We start from the raw sequence: 16700 nt of genomic DNA on the forward strand, positions 1-16700 counted from the left end.
GGTGCCTTTATCACTATTTCTAAAGACAATGATGTTTCCACAGTTTTAATACGACTTTAGTCATATTTAAACATTTAATCTGCAGATTGTGAATTTTAGATATTCCTGTTCATCAGCTTTTTGTTGTTTCTCCCAGCCTGTCATTGCAACATCTTCTTCTCCCACAAATGACTTCCAGCTGTTTCCCTTTCCTACCACAGCTGTGCTACCTGACATGCCTACATAACTCCTGCTGTCAAAGTGATCATTTTCTTTCTGGCATATCTAGTCAGTGCATGCTTCATAAGTCATATGTTTTCATTACAGAGTGGCTCTAGATGAGGTCGATATTCAGTGGTATTAATGGTGGTGGTGGTGGGTGTCTATGTTCTGTCATAATTAATGACATAATGACATTAATGTTATTGTTGCAAGCAATATCAAGCTTGCAGGTAATATCAAGGTTCTGAGCTTTGATGAGGGTCAGTAAATACAAATAATTTCTTTTAAACCTATCATTTCCTGTTCATTAAGATGGATGTCACTGGTTTCTAACCCTCTCATACTGCTTTGTCATCTAGGTCCATGTCCAGACCTCATACTTCAATAACATTTGCAAAAATTTACGTCTTTTAAAAAATGTGATGACATTCAGTGCACTTACAGAGCAGGTTGTTAATGCTTCTGTATTTAGGACTTGGATATATAACAGATATTTTAAATGCAGACACAAAACAGATCAGCTAAATTATTCACTTTGTCCCAGCCCAATCCCAATGGTTCAGTGGCTCCAATGGGAACCCAGTACCTATTTTCTACTACTTTTCAGGACTGCTTTATGCATCTCTCAGGCATGTTGAACTACACTACTCTTTCCAAAAGATCATTCCTTAGGAAACATGTTCCAAGTTAATATTTCATGAAATGCTGTTTCCTCCTGTTATAATCTGTAATTCCTCTTGTTCCAAACCGTGGCCTTCTTTAGTTGTTGCCCTTCTATCATTCATATCAAATACAACAGAATCCCTCCATTTGTCTGAAGAATTCTTATTCATTGATCAGTCCTCGCCTCTGTATTCTTCAAGTATGACATAATAGGAAATGTTGCCACTTAAAAAGGACCTTCAGATGTCACAGCTACAGTGTAACTTCACTGTGTCATCAAAGGATCTTCAAATTGCACAGGCAAGCTACTCCTCTGGATCACCTGTAGATGAATTCTGTTTATTGCGTCCACATGCTAGGATCAGTAACACCACTACTTATTCTTTTCCAAACATTACTTTGGCCCACATTTTCAAAAGTCCATGCCTTTTCTCATTGACAGGAGGCTATCATGTTCTCTACCACCTTATTATTGGCACACTAGTTTTTGTTCATTTTCCCTGTTGATTTCTGTATATTTGTTTAATTTTCCTCATAAATGATTTGGTGACACTATCTTCTGTAACTGTATTTTGTGAAATTATTCTTGATGTTTATAATTAGCTGTCCATGTACACTTTCTTGATCAACACAAGAGACAACCAAATGGACATCCTTTCAAATGTTATACCCAGTACAAATATGAGGCATAGTTGTCATAGTTGTTATGGTCTTCACCTCCAATACATAAAGCTCAAGGTTTGATCCTGACCTTTAGCCAATGGTTGTATGGAGTTTGCATGTTCACCCTGCGCTTCTGTGGGTCCTTCTACCTCCCAAAAATATGATGGAGTAGTGGGCAGCAGCACAGACTCTATATGGTGACTACTGTAGGAAGAGTCATACAAACCAACCACTTTGGGCATCCACTGTGGTTCTCAGTATCCTTTAGACTGGAGAACATAGATCAGTAGCCACTTGATGGTGTAAAAATGGACTCTGGTCACATTGATTAATGTCACCGAAAGAATTGCCTTGGTTATTCGGATGGCGCAGTGGTACAGCAGTAACATTGTCACCTCACAGCAAGAGCTTCTCTGGTTCAATTGTTAGCTAGAGTGCCTTCTGTGTGGAGTCTGCATGTCCTCCCTGCATTTGTGTGGGTTTCCTCCGGGTGTTCTGGTTTTCTTCCACATTACAAAGACATGAGTCATGGGCTTCCGCTGAAAACTGGTTTCATTCCAAGTCAGACTTTCCCAGTAAGCATAAACAAATATTAAATTAATTAATTAATATTTTGCGGTGATAAGTGGATTGAGGACCCATTCTACACCAACCTAAGCCAGAGACCCATGGGCCTATGTACCCCTATTTGTCAGAGTGTGTGCTGTAAAGTCCAGCAGCCCTGAGTCAATATGTTATTTTCTGACTGGCATCCAGTTTAGATTACCTGCTTGAATGAAAACTGGATGTAAAACCAATCAATCTACCAAACATGAACTAAGGATTGCTACACTCAGTATAGATTCACTGATAGGACACAGCTTAAAAGTGGATGATGTGATGGTAAGGAGGAAGTTGGACTTCTGCTGTATCCAGGAAAGGTAGTGCAGCAAAGCCACTTGGCTTAGGATCCATAGTCTACTACTCAGGAGGAGGAGAGGCTAGAAATGGCTGGGGAATTGTGGTGAGGGAGAAGCTTCACAAAAGGGTAAGCATTGTCATCACAACTGATGACAGACTCAAGGCTATCAGAGTCTGGTGTAAGGATATGGTTTTGATAGCAAGGAAGAGAGTGCATTCAGGCAGTAGTTGCAGGACCTACTACGTAAATCAGGACAACATGACTTGGTGTTGATAATGGGGGAACTAAGTGCACATGTCAGGACAGACACAACAGGATATGAGAACTGTCTGGGTCTACATGAGTGGGGCAACACAAATAAAGAAGGTGATGCCATTCTAGACTTCTGTCTGGCCCACACATTGTTCAACAAGAGTGACTGTCACAAGATCACAGTTAAGAGTGACCAACATGCAACTTGGGTAGACTTCTCCCAGTAAGAAAAGAGGACTGGGACCATACCTCCCAACTGCACTGAATTACTCAGTTTTTACCGAGTTTTGGGGTTCAAATGAAGGGGTGCCACGATTACAGAGTGGCACCTCTTCATTTCTGATTTTTTTCTTTGCATTTTTAATGTTTTTTAATTTTCGCGCTGACGGGGCTGACGTCATCACATGCGCAATGACATCAGCTCCTTCAGGGTTACCAGCCTATCAGAACTGAGCTCCTTGGAGCGTTATGCATGCAGAGCTCAAATGCAAGTAGGCGGGAATGGCTGATTTGCAAATGCGAGCAGGATATAGTTCTTATGGCACCTAGAACGGAAATGGAATGGAGAGAGTATTATGGCAGGGAGCAGCAGAAATGAATGGATTATGCCATGGCACTGACGGAGCAAATGGACAGCAGCAGAAGTTACTGAATGTCGACTCGGGTCGGGGCCAGAGCGAACAGATGGCAGCAGCACTGAACTTTGTGTGGTGGAAAGCAGCACATAGGTAATTGTGTGTGTGTGTGTGTGTGTGTGTGTGTGTGTGTGTGTGTGTGTGTGTGTGTGTGTGTGTGTGTGTGTGTAGAGCTTTATGCGAGTGGAGTGGAAAGGAAGGACTGTCTGTGCAGATGCAGAGCTTTATGCGAGTGGAAAGAAAGGACTGTCTGAGGCCTGGGCTGCTGTTCAGATGCAGAGTTTTATGTGAGCGGACTCAGCTGAGTGCTTCAGGTAGGAAGTGTGTCTTGTGTGTGTGGGTGCGTGTGTGTGTGTGTGTGTGTGTGTGTGTGTGTGTGGGTGTGTGTGTGTGTGTGTGTGTGTGTGTGTGTGTGTGTGTGTGTGTGTGTGTGTGTGTGTGTGTGTGTGTGTGTGTGTGTGTGTGTGTGTGTGTGTGTGTGTGTACGTATGTATGTGAATGTGTGCTTCCTGGGGCAGACTGGCTGGCTGCTCATGATTAGTTTTTCTGCATCCAGGTTCAAAGACAAATTTTAAATTTTGCCCATATAAGCTTAAAAAAGTTGCTAGAATAATAAGTTTTACATCAGCATGCAATTTCCTGAAGGATATGAAGGTTGAAAATAAAATGTAAAACACTATTTAGTGACTTCAGTACTCAATGATTTGTCAGAAAAAATATAAATTTTATGAGGAACAGGACAAAAATGTGAGGCAAACATCTGCACATTCTGCAAAAAAATCTGGACAGTTGAAAGGTATGCTTGTATCTTTGAATGTTGTGATAGGTTACAATTGCCTGATTACCTGAACTGGATAAAGTGGATGTCAGAGAAGGAAGGAATTTCCTGCTGTAAGACTTCATGTGTTAAGAACATAAGTAACATTTTGCTGTAAATGTTAACTGTTGTGCTTTGATTCTGGCTTCTTACTGTTCACCTCTGCTGGGATTTTGCATACCTTCTTTTTTTTTTTTTTTTTTTGCATACTTGCAATACAGCTGCAGTCATACTTTGCAAGCTTCCTGAGAACATATATTAGCAGATCTCATTCATACTTTCTACCTGTATTGGTATTTTGTATTCTTAGTAGGCACCTGCACTAGAATTTTGGAAAAATAATACAAACTTGTTCTATATTTACAGTTATACCATGGGTTGTTACTGAAATAAATTACTCTGGGTAAGTTTAATGTGTTGGTTAGCAATCAGTATACAAAACTGTTAAGCTATGGGTTCTAAATGTTGGTATTTTTGAATTATTAAAGATAAGTAAAGCATATGACTAATAATTATCTTGGCTTAAATTCTTGCTTTCATCCAAGAAAAGTTGTTATTATAATATATGTGTGTGTGTGTGTGTGTGTGTGTGTGTGTGTGTGTGTGTGTGTGTGTGTGTGTGTGTGTGACTGTGGAAGTAGACTTAAATGATGGAAATGTTCTGAGTTGGGCAGTTTTGTCATTACTGGTTCATGCATTTTGTTTCATCGCCTACTGGAAAAATGTTCAAACAATAAATTTAAAATGAGTTCTTCTAACTTAAGTCTAACAAGTATGCTGTATTATACAAGGAATATAATTTAATAAAGTCAGGAAGGTGTATCAAAGAACGCATGTATGTTTCTTGTTTTGTGTGCAAGGGGCCAATGATATGAAAACAGCCCAAAGGTAATCTTTATCCACCACTGGCCAGATGCATTTTCTTTGAATGTGGTATGGGTTTCAATGCTGTTTCAATGAATGTGAGTTTCAAGGGCAGAGATGTTTTAATGTCAAGCCTATTTTCATTGTGAGACAGTATTGCTTTTACCAGATCATGATGTCTACTAGTGTTTCTGCATTGTTTTGCTGCTGTAAAAATAAAATCCAAATAATCATTGTAGAAGTAAAGCAGTATGCATTAGTGTTCTTGGTAAATGGGGCGAAATAACCATGTAATGGGACATTGGAATGGCTGCAGGGGGACTCTGGTGCCATATTTTGGTTGCCTATTCTTCATTTTGCATTTGAAAGTTGGTATCCCACAATTCCATCTGAGTGGGTGGGGTTTCATAATTATGTATGCAAATTAGATGTTAATCAGTGTACAGATTTGTACCTATTTTTCATGGGCCTTGTCCAGATTTTTGATGTTTCCAGGTTGAGAGGTATGACTGGGACAGATTCAGTGATTGCAAAGTCATCTCCTGTGAAACAGTTGGCCCACAGCATAAACAACTGGTTGCCACTATCAGCTACAAGCAGTAGTCAGAAAAGGCTCTAAAGTTGATAGAGACTAGGCTGAAAACCTGTAAGTTGACTTGCAGAAGCACTCAGAGCTCCCATACCTCAGGATGAAGAGGAAGTAGATGAAGTTGAAGAAGAATGACAGGACCTCAAAACCGCAAGTGTGAGGACTACAGAACAGATATGTAGCTGAACCAGGTATGGAAATAAGGTACATGAGGAAAACTGGTGGTCGAATGCAGATGTCCAGGAAGTCATCAAAAGAAAGAAGGAGGAAAGGAAAAAGAGGGGGATAGAGAAGACATACCAGATAAAGAAGGAAAACTAGATGGCTAATAAAGAGACTAAGGGAGCAGTTGCATTAGCAAAGAAAAAGGTATCAAAGGCACTCTGCCACCTTCTGGAAAGTGACTCAGTAGATGGCACAAATGAACTGCATATGGTTGCAAGGCAAAGACAGAAAGATAAAGAAGATAGTCAGACACCCTTCATAAGGGATTCCACCAATAACCTGCTCACCAGTCCATAGGACATCAAAGGCAGATAGAAAAAGTATTTCCAACAGCTTCAGAATGGAGAAAACCCTACAGAAGCTGTACTGACCCAGACACAGCCTACAGTGAAAGAAGACGAGGAGCCCACCCTATAAAAAATAAGAAAAACACTCGGGGGAATGAAGTCAGGGAAATCAGCAGGCTCAGATGAAGTCACAGCAGATATGCTGGGTAAGTTAGGGGGAAATGTCTCTAGAGGGTATTCATAGCAGTAAGGGAAAATAGGTATATCCCAGATGACTGGAGAGCAGGCATACTAGTACTAGTGTGCAGGAGCAAAGGAGGCATTCACAACTGTGGGCAGTATAGCAGTATCAAACTCCTGTCATACTGCATGAAAGTGCTGGGGAGAGTGATAGATAAACAAATGCACAGAGCACTAGAGAATAAGATGGTAGATGAGCAATTTGGACTCAGATCAGGATGCAGTACGACTTAATGTATGCAGGATTTGAAGTCCCAGAAACATTGGCTGAATTAGTGCAAGCTATGTTTAAGAACCCAATAATATAAATATGGAAAGTGTTTGGACTCACAGAGGAATTCCCAATGGGAGTGGTTGTACATCAGTGTTCAGCTCTTAGCCCACTGCTGTTCATACAGGTGATGAACCACATTAGCAAAAAAATGTCAGCAGGTACAGATCAGCATTCCTGAGGTATGCAGACAATGTGGCATTACATACAGGGTCTGAGGTAGAACTTCAGCAGATATTATGGGAACAGAAAGCAAAACTTAAGTCACATGGGATAACACTGAGTACAGATAAGACAGTTTAATGGCAGCAAATAGAGGAAATCAGAAAAAATGAGAACTGAGACAGAAGCGAAAAGGGTGGAACAGATTAGTAGCTTCAAGTATCTGGTAGAGGAGAAGGGAAGTCTGAATGAGGAGGTGAAAGCTAGAAACAGACAGGTTGCAGCCGACAGGCTAGTGTGTGACAGAAGAATGCCAAAGAAGCTGACAAGCAACTTACACAAAACATTTGAGTGACCAGTACTAATGTGTAGTACAAAACCTGGGCAGTGAAGGCAGAGCAGCTGACGAAGATAAAGATGATAGAGATGACGTGCCTGAGATAGATGGTTCAGTGCACACTGTGAAACAGAAAAATAAATGAGAATATTAGAGCAGATGTGCAAGTAGCTCCAATTACAGGGAAGGTCAAACAGAATAAGTTTGTGCATGTGTTAGAAAGCAGAAGAAAATATGGTGAAGAAGATTTAAGACAGGAAGAAAGAAGGATTTTGTGAGAAAAGACCTGTGACAGTCAAGTATTACTGTTGAAGTCGGTAGAGATTGCCTCACATTGAGAAAGATGGTGATAGTTGACGTGACACCCAGACTCCATGTAGAAAAATGGGAAAAAGAGGTTGATGATGATGATAATGACAAAATGCAAGACAATTTAATGTATAGTGGTCACAGACATACAGTAGTATGGCCAACAGCTCTAGTAGATACTGGTCAATTGTTAAGTCTCCAAGCATTTTAGAACTTTCAGAACATACTGCTAATATCCAATTAGATATGACACTATTCAGTTATAAAACTATTTTCAGGTACCAGTAAGAACAGTTATTCATAGTTCCAAAAACTGTGTATTTTAGCCAAGTGCAACAGGTTCAAAATCTTCCTGTGTTTCAGGACATACTTCGCTTTTCAGATTTTATCATAAACTGTTTTATTGTTTGACACTGCTCACAGCACAAATCTCCTTGTTACTAATGGTAACATTCTTTTTTTGGCTTAATTAAGAGCATAATCTTGCATATAGCATATTAGTTTGCCTTTAGCAAGTGCAAAGCTCTTGATGGCAGCAAAGGCAAATATGTGCAAATAGCACACATTTTATTAAATGTCAGGGTTAGCCATGATACTCTGTACAGGTTCAACACTCCAGAAATCATAATTCCAGTCAAAGTACCAACCAGTGAAAGTTGGTAGTTTAACTTCCTTCACTATAACAAGTCCACTTATCTCTGCTGGCTCGATCAGTTTCAATATATCTTTTCCTCTTCCTGAGCTTTGTTCCCAGTCCATACAAACAACTGATCCATGGATGAAGCATCATAGCATTATTCTTCTTCAAGGACATCTGGCATCAACTTCCCTGGAACCTCTTTAATAATGAAATGTCCAGTCTTACTTGAACAAGGAAAGGGGCATGGTGGGTGAGTGCCCATTTTGCCATTCAGGCTAGGAAGTGCAACATGGTGCCTTTCCACTAAGATTCACCCAGAAATCACCTGTCTTACTTCCTTCTGCAATTGTAGATGCCATTTCTACATATAAAACAGATTGGGTCAAGATATCATTGGAATTCTAATTAGAAGCAGCCGTATCCACCTTTAGAACCTTGCAGTAGCCAAATGAGGTTACACTAATTTGAAAGAGACAAATGTCTGCAGGTGCTGATTGCCCACCCTCTGTTGAGGTTCCATGTTTGTAGATCACCACAGGTTTTCAAACAAAAAGCCTTAAAAGATGGGGATGATCTTTATCTTGAACTACTCACACCTGTGACTCATTTCTTTATCCATCTTTGCAGGTAAAGATCCAGTTTTATCCTGAGATGAATCAGTGTCATTCCAGTTGTAAATAATGTGGCCTTCTCTGCTGACATGTTTATAACTATATAAGATAATGTAAACGTCACCACCATAAAAGTGGATGTGTAAAACAGGGTACACTGCACCTAGTCAGATCTCTTAATACACCAAATTTCTTTCATTCTCTAGAGCCATAATCAACAATGCCGTGTTACACTATTGAGGCTTGAAAGTCATGCTGCCACTATTCAGCATTTTTCTGTTTGACATCATCTTCTTGGGTATTTCTTGATATACTAGTCTGCATTTTTATAACATATCCTGGCAGTCATAAAATAAATTTTTAGTATGTCTGTGTAGTATCTGATGAAAAATTAAACAGATTTCTGACTGATGTATTTTATCTTTTTTCTTTAAAAAATTCCTTTTATTAAATTGTTTAGATTTCACATACAATTGTGGAGAATTCCAGCCACTTACAGTATTTGTTTCCATAACAATCATCTCTGAAGGGTCATTTGAGTGGCTCTGTTGTGTGTACATCTACTTTTAGATAAGACATTGGATGCTGAGAAGTGTCCAGCACTGGTTGTGTGCTGTAAAGTGTTGTGAACACTTAGAAATGTGTTAAATCAGTGATGTACAACCAGTGAGTGTAAAGGAAGCAGCATGTGTGTCAAGACCATTGCATTCCAGGTTGTTAACAATATTAAACTGGGATTTAAGGAGGAATTGAACATCTTACAAAAGGTGTGTGACTGGATTACAGCCATATTAAAAGCTGTGTTTCTGGGTATCAGTGAATTCAACAAAACTTAAGTCTACAAATGTCTGCCTTGACAAGTTATCAGAAACTGCTAGGTATGTCATAGTAGTCATCAACCACGATATAGAATCTGTTCCAGAACAACAATATAATTAAAATCAAGATCTATTCAGCTCAGATTATGCAAGGATAAAGTCCTAACTGTGACTTCCTTGACTTGGATTTGAGGACCAACAGGGGTACTAGAGGAGTTGACTGTAGAAGAAAGAAAAATGTCAAGATATAGTCCATTTAATTCCCTTAAAGGGGAGGGCACATGCTCAAAACTTCTGACTCCACAATAAACACATGGTGGAACATAGCAGTTATCAGAAGTGCTTTGCCTTAAAGATAGCTTGAAAAATGAGTAGATGATATCCCTAGGAGAAGTGAAAGACACACCCATCATGTATGCCATTCCATTCTTCTCAAAGTTATGGGAATGTTCACTGGGAAACTGACAGAGCTTAGAAGATCCCCCCATTCCCTTAGTAGATGATGGTAGCTCTCCCATTTCTAGATAGTCACTCCTGGATGGAATGAATAGGCCACAGGGTTCTTCCATTTAATGGCAATGAATTGGTTGATAGGTCAGATGTGATGGAGGTCTGACCATCATTAAGGGATTGTAGGAGTGAAAATGTCTTATTCAAGCTCAACAGGATAAACAGATAAACAGAATTCAAGCATGGATTAGCTGGAAGACTGGTTATGGCCATACTACTATCTAATCTTTGCTTTGTGCAATGACTGGAGGGTGTAGAGAAGTTAATCCCTCCAAGTCTTTGTGATTGCTATGTATACAGGATTAGCAAGGCAAATGAGATGAGGTTATCATTTAGAGATAAAACAGAATTCCCTTCTTGGAATGTGATAGTTGTAATTATTATTGATGATTGTCTATACAAAATAATAATATCAGGCATTTTATAAAATTCATCTTTCTAATGTTGTATTGCATCTGAGTGCCATAGTGACCCCGCGTGCAGTAAATCACCACTCACCATTCACAGAATATACTACACAAGAAGGGAATGGAAAAGTAGATCATCAGACTTTTTTTCTGTATCACACTCATACTGCACACACACCTGTGGAATTTAGTGTCACCAATCTACATATCTAATGTTTTTGTGATGTGGAATACAACTGGACTAATTAAAAAAAACTTTTCACATAAACACAGGTAAGGCATGTAGACTCCTCACAGAGGGCACCCCAACTGAGAACCAGACCAGGGAACCTCTGAGGTGATTAAGCTATTCACTGCATCACTGTGCACTCCCCCAATTGCATTGCACAATCAACTTCATAAACTACAAAGATAAAGATGCATTAATTCTTGGTTGTCCATGATGGGGCTGGTTTTGAGCAATGTACGATGAAGAATAAATACAGACTAATCCATTTATTTATGGTAATAAACAGAATAAATTGGTCTTACTGACTATGTTATGGCAAACTTTGATCAAAAATGAATACTTTTCCAACACCCTTAGGATGTTTGAGACTTTTTGTAGCAGCAGATACACAGACAACAGCCATGAGATTTGCAGTGGCTCAAACATATAATATTACCTTTTTATGTTACCTTATCAGGAATCCGAAGACAACAGCACAGCTGTTGTAGAGACTATCCCCAGGATTTAATAAAATCCATGTAGGCATATTGTAGAGCCTACACAGAATGTTACCATGTCTGTGTACACGGTTCCCCGTTGGCAGTGTATCATGCATATTAATGATGGTGCATTGCAGAGGGAGAGCTGAGCAACAAGGTTATTGAATCAGTGTAGGGAGTGTAGTGCTAATTGTGTTCGCAGATGAGTAAGGCCCTCCCTGCACTGTCCAATTGTATTATTCCAATGTTCTTTTTTTTTTTGCATTTAAAAAGCATGATTGCGAGGCACGGCATGAAGCGCAGCAATGTTAAGTGGCGCTGAGACACCTGTCAGATATTTAAAAATAGAAAACGGATGCATTTCATTATTTATTTAAATGTCATGTTTAATCGTAGTTGAGCAGGTTTGCACAATGTGGCATGATTCTCAGCAGTGCTTATAGGTAGTTCAGAGATATATGTAAAGATATAGCAGAATTCCATATAACCATATAGCTAAATGGATTCAGTTACAGCCTCAATTGCAGTAGGTCCAGGGTCTGAATATGTGGAAGGGAAAATAAATGTTCATTTTTGAAATTCAAATTATGCTAATTATTTTAAATTATGACCTGCACTCTGCTAAGCTCTTCTAAGACCTCTGTTATGCACTGCTTAAACATGATAAAGGCTGAAAATGTTTATGCACGGGTCGGATCTGCTTGGATGATTTGCGCACTGCTAAGTGATGTGGTGCTTTAAAGGTTGTCCAATGGCATGTAAGGGCAGGAAAACAGCCTATATTAAGCCCAATAACCAGGAATACAACAGAATCATTTATAGTTCTGTTTCTGAAGGATACTGTGGCAGGCATTGGTGAGGGTTCATGCTTTTGGCTGCAGTGTTGGGGCATTCTGGAATGCAGGGTCATGGTTGAACTCCTAGTAAAAAAACATGATGACTGGCTCCTGCAGGGAGGTTTCCAGGGCTCGGAGTGTAGGGCGGAGGCCTGGGATTGGCTGGCAAGGGAACTCACCAGTATTACTGGTATTGCCCGCACAGGTTAGAAGTGTTATCACCACCATGATGACCTGAAGAGATGAAAGGGGGTCTCTTGGACACCTGGGTCCAAGAAGATCAGGCAGGGAATGCTCAAGTATGTAAGTAATTTTACCTCTGTTTCACCAATATCTAATCTGAATGTCTGCTAAACTGGTATGCATAATGGTGTGCTTCTCTCCCAACAGCTACAGAGGAGAGGACTCATAAGATCGAGGTGCATGCTGAGTGTCTGGCCAGGTTGCACTGTGAGTGTGGTGAGTACAGATGTATTATTCTAACAGTAGTGAAATAAGCAAGAAAGGGTGGCCACAGTGGTGCAGTGGTTAGCATTGCCGCTTCACAGCAAGAGGTTCTCTGGTTCATTCCTCAGCTGGGGTGCCTTCTATGCAGAGTCTGCATGTCCTCGCTGTGGTCGTGTGGGTTTCGTCTAGGTGCTCCAGTTTCCAAAGACATGCTTGACCCTAGGTGTGAGTGTGTGCATGTGTATGCCTTCAGTGGAAGGTTGGGTGCTGGGCTGGTAACTCAATACTGTAAAACTCCACTGCCAATCATGAGCAGACAGGTGATCTGCTCTGGCAACCTCTAACTGGGAAAAGCTGAAAGAAGAAGAAGTGAAATAAGCAAGAAAGAGTAAATCATTAACTGCAATAAAGTATATACAGTAAAGTTTGTATTTCAATAAATGTGGCCTTAGAGCTGCAGTGCATTAAATGAATAATGCCAACTTTAGTTCAATAAAAACATGAAACAATACCATTAACTGCATTAAAGTATATACAATAATGTCTGTAGTGCAATAACTGTGGAAGTAGAGCTGATACTGCAAGACCTGAATAGTGACAACTGTTGTCCAATAAAAACTCAAAACAATACCAGAAACTGCATTAAAGTATATTCAATAAAGTCTGCAGTACAATAAGTGTGTAATTAGAGTTGTTTTGCAAGAAATGAATAATGTGAATTGTTCTGCAATAATACATAAAGCAATACCAATAACATCAAGATAAATTGTGTAGATAAGGATTGTTTTGTTTTAACCATTTCAGTACAGCTGTTTGCATTCAGGCTGTAAGGTTAGGTGCTGCAGTCAAGTATAACTGTGTAATAGCTGTAGAATGCAAATATAATGGCTGCCAAATGTATTGTTCAAAACATACAGTATTGTTCAAGGTTGTTTATAGGGCAATATTGTTCACATAATACTCTGTCATCCACAAACAGCAGGTAAGCAAGGTATATGGGTGAGGTAGCCCACTCCCTGATCTGATATTGTTTGTTGACTTCATAGATATTTCAACCACTAGCAATGTATTGTGCACACCTGCATTCTATATAATAATGTATAAATTGCCTACTATCTCTGTCATGCTTGTATTTCATGCATATGTGTTCTACTGTCACTGCAGTTTCGTATAAAACTGTAGTACTACTACCAGGTCATATGTTGATTCCAGGTGAGCTCAAGGCAAATGTCAGTCAGTCAACAATCAGCTATGACTTGGTAGCTTAGTTTGTTAAATGCTCAGTTTGTTAAATGCTCTGTATGTAATCCATTTTTCCACGCACAGACCAGGGTTCAAATTCAGTGCTATATAGAACGAAATATTACAGTATCAGTCACATAATGTTTACAGATTCTCTCTCCACAAGAACTACAGGTAAATCGGTGAGGCAGCCCATATTATAAGTAAATAATTGTGTGTTTAGATGTCACAGACTGTTAAAATCATTAGCAAGAATCTGAAAATATAGCATAAAATAAAGGAAATGCATATAATAATAATAAAATAAAATGAAATAAATAAAATGTGTAATCTTGGTATGGCTGTATGCCTGGAGTGTCTGTTAAAAGTTGCTGCAGCCAATTCATACATTCCATGCAGGTGTCCTCTGTAGTCACTGCTATTGGGTTCTATCCCCATGCCTGCCAAACAAAGCGTGATAGTTATTTAGTTTCTGTACTGTACACATACATGTCTCTCAAGTGTCACACTGTCATGGAATGTAATTAGTAGTATGTAATCCATCTGTCACAGGATTACCATCAAAATGATTACCTAAATTGCAAAGTATCACTGCATCTGCCCACAATACACCTTGGTAGTTATATAGGTTCGCCTAATGTGCGAATATTCTGTGTAGTTGTGTACCTGCAGTTGTTACTGCTTGGCCCGTACTGTCCCATATGATTAGCTTGAGAGGTATGTACATTCTACAGCAGCAAAGAAAGGACAGACCCATAGAGTAGATAATAGTACTGTTGTCAAGCAAATAGCTCACAATGGTACTAATGGACTGTTTTTCTCTCTCTCCCCACCCCTTATCTTCATGTAATTATTGTTATTCATTGGTTATGGCTTACTATTAACATATGTTGTTACATTAACTGTATTTTGGGGCATGTGTTTTATTATTGTTATGTATTATAATGGTTGCATATTAACATATCTTGTTGAATTACCTATTTAATTGGCCTTATGCTGTAACTCTTACTGGCATGGTGTTAACATACTGACTGTTCTGTTATTTATTGTTGTGTTTCACATAATATGCCTTGATGTGCAAATGGGTTATTTCCACTGTTCTTGCATGCTGTTATTACTAACAATGTTGTGTTCTTAATGAATCTATACTTATTGCTTTACTATACCTCCATCACCACAGCATGTCAGGGTAGGCCAATTCACAGTGATCCACCTACCTTGCCTCAACTGGCAGTAGCACCTGGTCCTGGAACATCTGGGACCCAGGCCAGTGGTGCCTCCTCTGCTGCCCCTGTACCACCTGTGGTGTCGGGTGGAACCACCTCATGGGATGGGGCCAAGAGCAACTACCAGTCATGGTACGCAGCATCATTCATCGGACCTATGAACATCACCTGTGCCAGATTGAGGGCACACTGGCCAACCTGGTGAGGCAGGCTGGCCCTGGTGCCCAGCCTCCAGCACAGCCACCTTTGGGGCAGTGAAGTAGCAGTGTCAGCTGTCCAGTGGGTAGGGACATGAGTCACACTGCTGCCATCTGGAGGCAAGTGCATCTCGGAGTCCACAACACCGACCAAGGTACTTATCCCCCTTCATGTGTCACACACCACCACTGACTGCTGTCTTGTCTGTCTGCAAATGCATCCTCTCCCACCCAACTTACCTCCCCACATATACCTATCTCCCTTCCCCAGCATTGCACTCTCGCCTTTAAAAACAAAAATGGGCACCTGTCCCATAATATATATATATATATATATATATATATATATATATATATATATATATATATATGTTGTCATCACGGCTCCTTCTGTGGTTTGAGAGCCCAAATTCATTTACAAAAATCTGTCAAAATGCACAGCTGTTGCTGTACAAGAAATGGATAGATATGGTTCTTTTCTACACCCTTCCTGCACATCCCTACCTGCTTTACACTATGTTTTCCCCTGCTTGCCCCATTTCACCACTTTCCTATCAACCCCTTTTTTTTCTTTATACTTTTTTAGCGTGGGAAGTGCAGCTTCACTTAGCTCAGCTTAAATGAGCTTTAATGTGCTTTACTGAGCTTTTATGATTACATGTGCTTATTACAATATTAGTCACATGTAGACAATAAATACCTCTGCCAAATCTCAAACCCAAGCCCCTTTTAACTGTAGCATACTGTATTAACCCACCATGCTTGTTTCCAGCAAAACCTACTGACTGCTACCTACAGTCATTAGGCATGTAACTGAAATAAAAAACTAATGGGAAAAATAGCAGGGTACCTTGGACTCTGATGCAATAATACACCAGTGGGACAGCCATGGACATAATAATGGATGTAAGTGAGGTCTGTGATAGCATGTACATGTGCCCTTTTATCAGCAACTTGTGGAAAGACACCTGCTAAGGCAGCAATGGCAAAGTACATGTACAACTGGGACCCTGGTGCAGAAATACATATAAGATATATAAATACATAAAGACATGGACATACTCATGGATGTAGAAACATTTCACACAGCCTGCATATGTGCACATATATTTTGCAAATACAAATGCATCTGGAGTTTCTCAATAGCTCAGTGTGTTAAATACTTTGGTTATAGTACATTTTGCCACACACTGTCCTGGGTTCAAATCCAGTTTTGTGTTGCAGTTTAATTACATTATTGTGATGACAGCAAGTAATGACTGAGTTATGCTTTCATAATCCACACAGGTTACTGCCAATTAATGAACTGCTACCCAGTTTTGCAAGTCAAAGGCTTGCAGGTAGGGAGACACTACACATATCTGTATAGCCTAACTATATGTTGCCTACTGCTCTGGTTGTGGCACTGCTGCATAACAGATGTTACTCACTCACATGCCTTGATTGGACTCTAAAGGGTACACTTACCCTAGCAATGTCATAACAACAGGGCTGACACAGCTACCACACATACACATACAGTTTGCTGTCCTCCAAAGTGTTCACATTCCCCCCATGTGTTTTAGCCTGCAGCAACAGCTGCAGCCTGTAGCATACACAGCTGTACATAAAGGTAGCTGTTACAGACCTACTCTACCCCCCA

At 39.9% G+C, this 16700-nt stretch overlaps 1 protein-coding gene across 1 annotated transcript in view; it reads left to right on the top strand.

Annotated features, from left to right (window-relative positions):
* Window positions 1-3241: 3241 nt before the first annotated feature.
* The window catches only part of LOC122801293 (vomeronasal type-2 receptor 1-like), a 257734-nt gene continuing 244275 nt past the window's right edge, over window positions 3242-16700 (top strand). Inside the window, exon 1 of the mRNA XM_044070840.1 lies at window positions 3242-3408. Coding sequence (XP_043926775.1) covers window positions 3242-3408 — 167 coding nt within the window. The remainder of the gene's footprint in view (window positions 3409-16700) is intronic.

This window comes from Protopterus annectens, chromosome 4.part1 (genome assembly GCF_019279795.1).
Source record: "Protopterus annectens isolate FY-2018-M chromosome 4.part1, PAN1.0, whole genome shotgun sequence".
Lineage (NCBI taxonomy): Eukaryota > Metazoa > Chordata > Ceratodontiformes > Protopteridae > Protopterus > Protopterus annectens.